Here is a 10000-nt window from a genome sequence, read left to right on the forward strand (position 1 = left end):
CACATCCTCTCTCAGCCAGGGCACTGTGCTGCTACTTTCATATTCAGACAGGCATGTACGTAGACACACACACACACACACACACACACACACACACACACACACACACACACACACACACACACACACACACACACACACACACACACACACACACACACACACACACACACACCACACACACACACACACACACACACACACACACACACACACACACACACACACACACACACACACACACACACACACACACACACACACACACACGCATGGTAAAGTACACACGCAAGCTTTGTCCTCATATGGACGACACTTTGCACACATGCACATGAACTCACTCACATGTGCAGAGCACATACATGCCTAAATGCACACTCGCGCTGTCATTACCGTGCATCTGTTGAAAGTCTGTGTGGACTGTGTGTGTGTGTGTTTTCTCTTACTTCTATAAATGCCCCGACGTGTAACGTCAGATGGTGTAAGCATATAAAAAAGTCCCCAACACTCTTCTCACATACTCACATGCACATTTCTTTGTTTCGTTTTTTTCCCACACACATAACAGTACACATTCACCAAATGATTGATCAAAGATGGCGTCATGTCTCTACACTTCTCCATTCTGGGATGGGTCTGCAGCAGTCAGGGAACATCGTCCACAAAGGAGCCTTTTTGTCACCAGACCCATGTGTCAGGCAGGCCAGGGAAGCTGACAGGAGGAGGGACAAAGGGGTCAGTTGTCCTGGGCCCAGGGTGAGAGGTGGCACAGAATTTGGTCGTCATTACTTTGTATGTAGCGGTATTTGTTGGGATGGGGGGCTCTGTCTGATTATTTTGTCCTAGGCCTAGCTAATGCTAAGTAGCCCTGTGCCAGGCCACATACAGTTTATACTGTAGGTCCTTTATATGGTCCCCTCCTCTCCTCTCCTCAGGCGACCTCTAACACTTCCTGTGTCTCATCTGTTTCCCGGGTTTACAGTCCTATGCTGCCCTACAAAGCCAAAAGATGGTAACGGCATGTTTACATGTCAAATAAGGTGCTAGACTTCATTGACTTCATACCACCTTTTATTTTATTTATTTTTTATATATATATTTTTTGGGGGCTTTTATGTCTTTATTTGATAGGACAGTCTGAGACGGTGACAGGAAGCAAGTGGGACAGAGAGACGGGATGGGATCGGGAAATGACCCTGGCAGGACTCGAATCGGGGACCCCGTGGGCATGCAAGCCCATATGTTATGCTTAGCGCGATGTGCCACAGGGCCCCCCTATCATACCACCTTCTATATTCTGAGTATGTAATAACAGTAGAGGGCAGGGCAGAGATGCTTCATTGCTTGTTAGTGCATCACCACCAGCACTCTGTGTAGCAGGCTTGCGCAGTGAGGCGGCATAAGTGCAATTTCGTTGTGCGCAGTGAGCATTGTGTGCTGTGGAGTGCTGTCTCACAATCAATGACAATGGGAGTTGGAGTTCCCCAGGTGGGCCTTCACTGCACTTTCACTAGTCAAGCTTGTCCCCAGGGGCGGATCTAGCCATTTTGGGGCCCAAGGCGAAATATAAACATGGGGCCCTCAAAAGTCATTATATAGACATAAAATTCGGTGTTTTGGTGACAGTCAAGGGCTTTGTCACATATACCTAGATCTTTGATTACTTTACATAAGTGACACATTAATATCAGGCCTGCTTTTTTTGCATGTCTACCACGACTGGTGTGACATTTGGGGCCTCTGCGGAGGGCAGATTTGGTAGGGGCCCTGGGCAATTGCCTAGGTATGCCTAATTGAAAGTCCGCCTCTGCTTGTCCCTCACCTGACATGTTCTCTCGTCTCCACAGGACTACTGTAACAGCCCCCCATCATTCACTGCAAGAGTCGTCCAGTTGCAGGATGCTTTTGTCATTATCCCTTTTTTTAAAGATATTTTTTGGGCTTTTTATGCCTTTATTGGGACAGGACAGTTACTTAGGGATAGGAAATGAGCAGGGAGAGAGAAACGGGGATGGTTCGGCAAATGACCCGGGCCGGAATCAAACTCGGGTCGCTGGTGTAGTGTAACTCGGTGCCCTACCGATTTTTGTACGTGACCCTCAACTACTGTAATGTGTCCTCTTTTTTTCCCCCTCACAGGACTACAGCCCCCATCATTCATTGCAGGAGTCGTCCAGCTACGGCTCCTTGCAGACGTTCCGGCGGCCGCAGCCCGAGCCTCCGAGCCCCGGGCCGGGCCAGTGGCCCCTGCAGGTGCTGGACCTGTGGGAGCAGTACCGCGACCCGGCCTCGGGGCGGGCCTACTACGTCAACAGCGTCACCAAGGAGAGGTCCTGGAAGCCGCCGCGCCGTGCCAAAGAGCGCCAGCGCATCCCCAGCCTGGTAACTTTATTGGCATAGTCATAGTTTAACCAGAGAATCGTATATGAGAGTGAGATAAAGTAGGTGGGTTCTTTTCCGGTATCCACTTTACGACGGGTGAACGCCCCTTTAGGAGACCTTCAATTAGGTAGACCTTCGGAGTCTTGAGGTAGAGAATAAATGGAGTCCCCTTAGTGCTGTAGATGGCGGTAGCGCACGTCTTGTGCAAACACCATGAAAAGAGAAGAAGAAGGAGGGACAACGCCCCCTTAGGAAACCAAATTTTGAGCACACGCTTTTGCATTGAGTGGCCGTGTTTCGATTCCTCTTATATATCCAACCTCTTTGGTTTAACCCTTTAAGATACGCCACTCTTTGGAATGTCATAGCAGTGTTGTACTATGGTGGTTAAAGTGTATATCGCAGGTTAACCACTACTTTGGATCGATGTGTACACACTGTATTCAATAAATGATCCACATATTTAAGTCCCTCCAAAAACGATGTTAAACAACGATTTTTGTTGTTTGTTGTGGCAAATGTGGGTTTAACCGTAACCTGGCGACTACGTCAGGCGAGGCCATGGGTGAACGTTCTAATTTTATTTGCCTGGAATTTTACATAGGCGAGGTGACGATCACTAATGATATAACGGCCGTGGCCTGCAGGCCTATAATAGAAATCGCAACTACCGGTAATCGTGCGGCTTTTCTCATGCAGGGTACTGTAACAACGTCTAAATGATTTAGTAACTTTTGGCCAACTAGTTTTAGTAGAAATGCTATTCATGCAGGGTTGCAAATTCTGCTTGGACCTATAGGCTAGACTAGGCTATGCGACATGGGCTTCTTTTTTTTTTTTTTACTAATCCCTTCATATTTTTGGGCTTGCTTTTAATCATTTTTAATTAACTGCCAATATCGTGTCAGCTAAATGCAATAGGCTACCTAAATTACAAACAGCACAAACGGGTCTCTTGAAATGATCTGCATAGCCTAAAATGTGGTGCTTTTCGCCCGACTGGGGAGTGACTGTCCATGGTGCTGAAATCGCGTCAAACTTTTCCTAGGTGCAAAACAGTAGGCTAAAGTATACCACCCGAGTCATGTCGCTGTTGTAAAAATCACATGGCCTATTTTCAATTCAATAGAATTACATGCAACTTCAATAAAGGTCACCCACATGCGTGTCACAAATCAATAGCATAGGTAACCCACGCGGCGGCGGGACTATTTCGGTTAACCTATATTCCTTGAAAAAAAAAAAAAAAAGTCTGTGTGTCACAAAAAAAACTGCACTGTCCGTTATTATAGGCCTACCAAACGAAAGTATCCATATAGAAGAAATCAAGTCTTCAGTTTCAATAATCCACGTTGTGTGGCGCAAATCCAAACCTTCCAAGTCTCTCGCGGCCAAAAGTGACTAAGCTCACCTCTGATGATATAGCCTACTTATGTTCCAGGTTACTCACGGCACTGAGACGATGCAGGATAATCCATGGAAAGTCTTCAAGTAATCCAAACAGAGCGGTTCAAGCAAGACAGTAAAACAACAATAGTCGCCAGATCAAATAGGCCTATAAACATAAATACCAAAACTAACCTAGGCCTATGTAGATTTGGTATGACGTTTGATAAAAGCCTCTCATTCAGATGGCATGGGAGAGAGGCAAACAATCTTTCAACAGCGTTGGCTGGAGCCTTCGAGTAGAGCCTTTTGGTTGTATCTTTTCAGTCTCTATTTTCCTACTACGCGCGTTGGATCCACGTTTTTAGATGCGTCCCAGCATCTCTATAAGAGGGTAGGCTATGTCTGTCCGTCCGTCTGAAACGCGTTCTTCAAATTGTTCCCTTCTGTGTCCACAAGGTGGGAGAGTTTTTGTAGCCTGATTATCATAGACTTGCGCCGAAGGTGTTGCGTCACTAGGAGGGCGCAGCCTGGCTAGGAGAGTTCACAATTTCGCCCGGAGCACGCAGCTGATTGCATTGTGAGACAAGTGCAGCGCGAGTACAATGCAAGTGCTGAGCAGTGATAACGCGCCAGTTGCCCTAGCCAGGACAACTGAGGGGGCATTCAATTTTCGGCATTATTTTGCGTTTGGGCCGTGGGAGGCAACTTCGTTTCGTTTTCACCAACACCACTGTGAAGTGTGTGTCACTATGTTCACAGTCTTTACCCCCGGCCCCTTATGACACTTCGGCCCGAGGATGTCAAACGTGAGGGGGGCGCTTCATCATGTTGTGTATGATAGTGTCACGTTGTGCAGCTCAACTATGTGGTTTGTCAGAAACTCGCGGCAATGACAATGAAACGTGGTGCTCGAAACAAGTAGACAAATGCGCCATTTGACATACGGTGTACTGATGTTCTCGGACGTATTGCAAGGGAGGTTCATTCGTTTTCTGCTGACGGCTGTGTGGACCGCACAGGTGCTTTCCGCTGTGCCCAGACAGATTGCTTTGCAGTCGTTTGAATTTGGTAATCTCTGGCACTCTTACAATGCAGCCGACTGCTTTGCACCTTGCCGTTAAAAAGCTTGGAGCGAATGATTCACCCAAACGGTTTCATTTATTTATCATTTGTCGCTGTTTACATTCTTTCCCACTTGGATATGATGCTGAAATGGATAGACCTACTAAAGGTTGATACTAACAACGTCTGGTAATTTGTAGTGTAGTAGGCCTACTTGAAATTTGAAATCACATGGTAGGCCTAGCCCTTCGAGACTCGCACTTTGAGGCAAGCGCAAGCGTAACCACTCACCGCCCCCCCCCCATTTTTTTTGGTATAGTTCGAACACTGGTAGGCTATTTTACTGCCTCACGGTCACATGGCACCCTGTAGCGGTCATGATATAATATTGGCAATGATATTTATTTCATACCCGTACGGCATAATTCAATCACACACCGTACAGAATACAGGGCTACCGCTACTGCGGGCTACTGAATGGCCTCGCCTGACGTCACACAATAGATTAGAATTCTTTGAACATGTTACTGAAAATACACACTTTTCCCCATTATATTTCATTTTCTTATGCCCTGTTGCATGAAAAAAATGATGGATAATTGTTGAAGTGGTAGAACTATCAAAGGAAGTCCATTATTTTGAATAAAAATTAACCTGAGATATACACTTTAAGTCTTTTCAGAGAATAGTAGAGCTGTTCAAAATTCTACACCCTGTCCCAGAATATTAAATACACAGATAGTAGAGTAGAGTAGAGTAGAGTAGAGTAACTTTATTGATCCTCAGGGGGAAATTCAGGTATCCAGTAGCTTACATAAATACACAAATGCCCACATTTCAAGACACAAATAACACAGGAATAGTCAGGGAGGGGAAAATTAAAATAGTAAAGATAAAACATTTAAAAAAAAGGTAATTGTGCAAAAAGACATTCTGTGGGATAGACCAATGCAGAAAACATACTCTGTCAGTTAAGGTAGACAATCTTAACATGACCTGGAACAAGTGTTGACAGATATATCTATGATATAATATTGTATGTAGAAGTAGGCAGTGTACAGAGTATGATAGGGGTGGAAATTTCTCACAATGTCACAGTAAAGTACAGGTAAGTGTATTAGGCAATCACGCGCACGTGCGCGCGCGCACACACGCACGCACGCACGCACGCACGCACGCACACACACACACACACACACACACACACACACACACACACACACACACACACACACACACACACACACACACACACACACACACACACACAAAGAGGTTCCCCAGATAACGACATTGCCAAAAAAATGAGAGACATCCTCAAGTCATTTTTGTTCATGCTTTACCTATTTATGAAGCCACTACATATAAATGGGTTAAAGCAGGGCTGTAGCGACTACACTGTAGAGCTAGTGTGCTTAAATGGCTTTGGATTCCCCAACCTCTTGCAAAACATCAGCAAACAACTTGTATGTTGTGTACCGTGTACATGCAGCATGCACCTAGAGACTGATTGAGCACAGGGCCAGTTTTAAAGCTCACATAATTCACCCTGCACCAGGAAGTCAGACCATGCATGTCGAGAGAGATCGAGAGAGAGAGAGAGAGAGAGAGAGAGAGAGAGAGAGAGAAAGAGAGAGAGAGAGAGAGAGAGAGAGAGAGAGAGAGAGAGAGAGAGAGAGAGAGAGAGAGAGAGAGAGAAAGAGAGAGAGAGAGAGAGAGAGGGCAAAGTGATTTGCATGAGGTGAAACAAAGTGAAAGCGTCTGGTCTGGCCTGGTCTTGTAGTCTAGACTGCCCCACCGTGCCAGCTATGGCCAACCATCCTGCAGTACCATCTGCCTGGAATATGTAGCTGTAGCCTACACAAGATGATTATCCCCCTCTAATCAAGAGTACTATAGTACAGACGGACTCAGCAGAAAACCTTTGAAGAGTTTCATCCCCGCCTGGCCTACTGAAGCTCCAGCTCAGGCTTCCTAAGACCTCATCAGAATAGCCAGGCATGGCCCTTCCCCATCTCCTCCCCACCTCCCCTCCAGGCTCCAGCATCTTGTGTTTTCATCTCCGATGCTGCTGGACAAAGTCCACGGCTTTGATGGCGCTGGCTGAGCCCCTGTTGGTATTGTATTGGTTATTATAATGCTGCTGTCTGGTCTGACTCTGGGCTGGAGATGAGCGCTTGGAGAGGCTTTCATAAGCTCCAGTGATGCAACGGAGGGGATGGGGCAACCGTTTCAAAACGAGAACAGCTGATGCCCTGCTGGGCACATACTACTACTGTTTTTTTTTTTGGTGTGGTATGCCACGTTGACTATCCTGAGCGAACGCTACTGTGTGTTGTGTGTGTGTGTTAATAGGATGCAGTTGTTGTACACAAACCTTAAGGGCTGAGTCGAAACATTTGCCATGTTGTATTATGATATGTGTACTACTTACACATGTGATCTACACACAGTAAAAAAACTGAGTTGATTTAACATCCTCTAGAGTGTATTTTGTCCCAGAGTGCTCTCTAAGGGTTGAATGAACTCTGCATTTCTTTATTATGTGTAGGTGCTCTTGACTGGTGAGGCTTGGCAGACAAGATGACTGCTTTGATAACAGATCATAGGTCCTGGGTGGAAAATAAAACGCAATGAAAACAAAAACAAATGTACCGTAAAAGCAAAAAGCAAAACTGTAAATGTGGAACCCCCACCTTCCCTTTTCCATAAAATGTCTTTCTGTATGATCAGAGTAGCACTATTATTGTCTGTGGTAGTAATGGTCTTCCTGTTTCTCTGGTTTTTGTGTGATTGTGTGTTTGTGTGTTTGTGTGTGCGTGTGTGTGCGCGCGTGCGTGCGTGCGTGCGTGCGTGTGTGTGTGTGTGTGTGTGTGTGTGTGTGTGTGTGTGTGTGTGTGTGTGTGTGTGTGTGTGTGTGTGTGTGTGTGTGTGTGTGTGTTTGTGTGTGCTTTGCATGTCAGGTCTCGCCCATGCCAAGTTTCCCACGCGACACAGACCACTTGTCTCTTCCTCTGGCCGGCACGGGAAATGGCTCCATGCACAGGGTATGTACATTACAGTATTTCTGTGGGTTTATCAGCGAGAAAGGACGACTGAAATCGGTTACACCTTATTTTGCAGACTCTGTTAAATGTGCGTCTTGTATCTTGTCAATTAGGCACAGTGTAACAAAGTGTAAGAGAAAGAGTATGTTCTTGCGCAGTAACCAGGGCTATACATTATCTTTTTTTACCACTAGCCAATATGGCTCGTAGATATTACATAGTCTTACTACAGGGCTGATAGTATTCAGGCTCCATGCCTGATTTCAGGCTTGACAGAGTTTGCAAAAATAAAAACATTGATAATAATTAGCCATTAGGTTATTCTTATCTCAGAAAGTGTTACAGGTTTAGGGTTTTCTTCTACTATCAGGCTTGAATAATGGTCATACACAGGTTATTAAATGTTTGAATAATGTGTCAAAATAGGCCTACTTTACGTCACTATGCAGTATCTTGTCGTCGTCGTTAGAGCAGGGAAAAAACTTCAGGCTCAGGATTTTTTTCACTATCACCCCTGTTCCTAGCCAAATATGCACTCACTAATGGGCCAAAGTGACTAGTAAGTTGGTCTTTTCTACCAGCCATACTGAAATCATTTGGCTGCTTGGCTGATGTTAATTTAGACCCCAGACTATAGTGTAGGGTTAGGTTTAGGGATGAACAGTGTAAACACGTAATATTACTGTACATGTTTACACGTGAAGTTACACTAAAAATTACTATAAAACAGTTACCCTGAAATTCGGTTTTTGTAGATATATGCGTTGAGCGTAACAGTATTTCACAGATGACATTGAGACATTTCTACCTGTTGGTTTTCTACAGTATTGCTGTCATTATGTAGACAACAAGCTGAGGAGTGAAAGAAAGAAATGGCAGTTTACACCAATGGCTGTATACAACTGTTAGGTAACATGGACACGGAGTGGTTACCACCATGTCCATAATTGTATGTAGGCTATTGGTTACAGTCGAGAGATGAGAATTGTCTGACGTGTGTCCCTGTGACTGGAGTGCAGTGGAGGATCATCTGCATGTAAGCTGTGTGGATTCTAAGCCATAGCAATCAGCCGTAGAAAAAGGGAGGATTCCACTCCTGAATACAGAGAGCATGAAGGGCAAATAGATTTTCGTACAAAGCTTCAGTTATTTATAGCAATCGTCGTCTATGTTTTTGAAAGGTTAGTCTGTTATGCTGTAATTCTGGTTTCTTTTTTAATTGCTCGTGAAAATATACATTATGACTGTGTAATACTCATTCTCTCATTGCGAAGGCTGCATAGCACACCGTATACAGAGTATCAAGCCAGGCAAACATGGGTAGTACCTGCACAAGTGGTTACAGTGGCAGATTGTGCACAACAATGCAAACTCAGAGAAAGGGATTGTGCAAATGCACCCATACAGTACACACACACGCGCGCACGCGCACACACACACACACACACACTGGCCGAGCGGAGAGTGTCCACCTCATGGTCCAGATTACAGGAGAAGCCGGAGCCAAATTAAAAAGGGGATTACTTCACACAGACACACACACACACACACACACACACACACACACACACACACACACACACACACGCTCTACTGTGTACGTGGCCATCTTTTTATTTACATATTTACATCGGTCCACTGAAGTGCTGTTTGTTGTTTAGCTAATCCCACCAGAGCTAAGACTGTAATGCTAAAGCCCCTTGATCTAATGCACAGCAGCACATGCTCCAAGTCCTGAGGTGCATCCCAATATGTGACCTTGCCTCCTCCACTTGTGCTTGTCTCCTCGTCCCGCCTCCTGGCCCCTCCTCCGTGGAGAAAACGATAAAGTTTCCCAGCTGTCAGCCTCGCCACAACAACTTTTGAGGGACTGTTTTTCATTCACCATCCCAATTGCAAATGAGAAAAAAGACTTTACAATTGAGCTTTTGCAAGATTTTGAAATATAATGCTGTTGTCAGTGATGTCATCATGACGAGAAGCAAGTGGAGGAGGCAAGTGGAGGAGGCAAGGTCACATATTAAAACGCACTCCTGGTATAGTACCCACCTGCTTAGCAAGGGCTCAGGCAGCAGCACCCATCCCTCTCTGTACACAGCCACCTCCACACACTCACGCAC

At 45.4% G+C, this 10000-nt stretch overlaps 1 protein-coding gene across 4 annotated transcripts in view; it reads left to right on the forward strand.

The window, feature by feature from the left end:
- The window catches only part of arhgap9 (Rho GTPase activating protein 9), an 82092-nt gene that overhangs the window by 27447 nt on the left and 44645 nt on the right, over nt 1-10000 (forward strand). For all 4 annotated transcript variants that reach the window (XM_063214888.1, XM_063214890.1, XM_063214891.1 and 1 more), the window contains 2 exons: nt 2140-2382; nt 7797-7880. In XM_063214888.1, the coding sequence (XP_063070958.1) occupies nt 2140-2382; nt 7797-7880 (327 nt within the window). The remainder of the gene's footprint in view (nt 1-2139; nt 2383-7796; nt 7881-10000) is intronic.

The sequence above is a fragment of the Engraulis encrasicolus genome, chromosome 14 (genome assembly GCF_034702125.1).
Source record: "Engraulis encrasicolus isolate BLACKSEA-1 chromosome 14, IST_EnEncr_1.0, whole genome shotgun sequence".
Taxonomy (NCBI): Eukaryota; Metazoa; Chordata; class Actinopteri; order Clupeiformes; family Engraulidae; genus Engraulis; species Engraulis encrasicolus.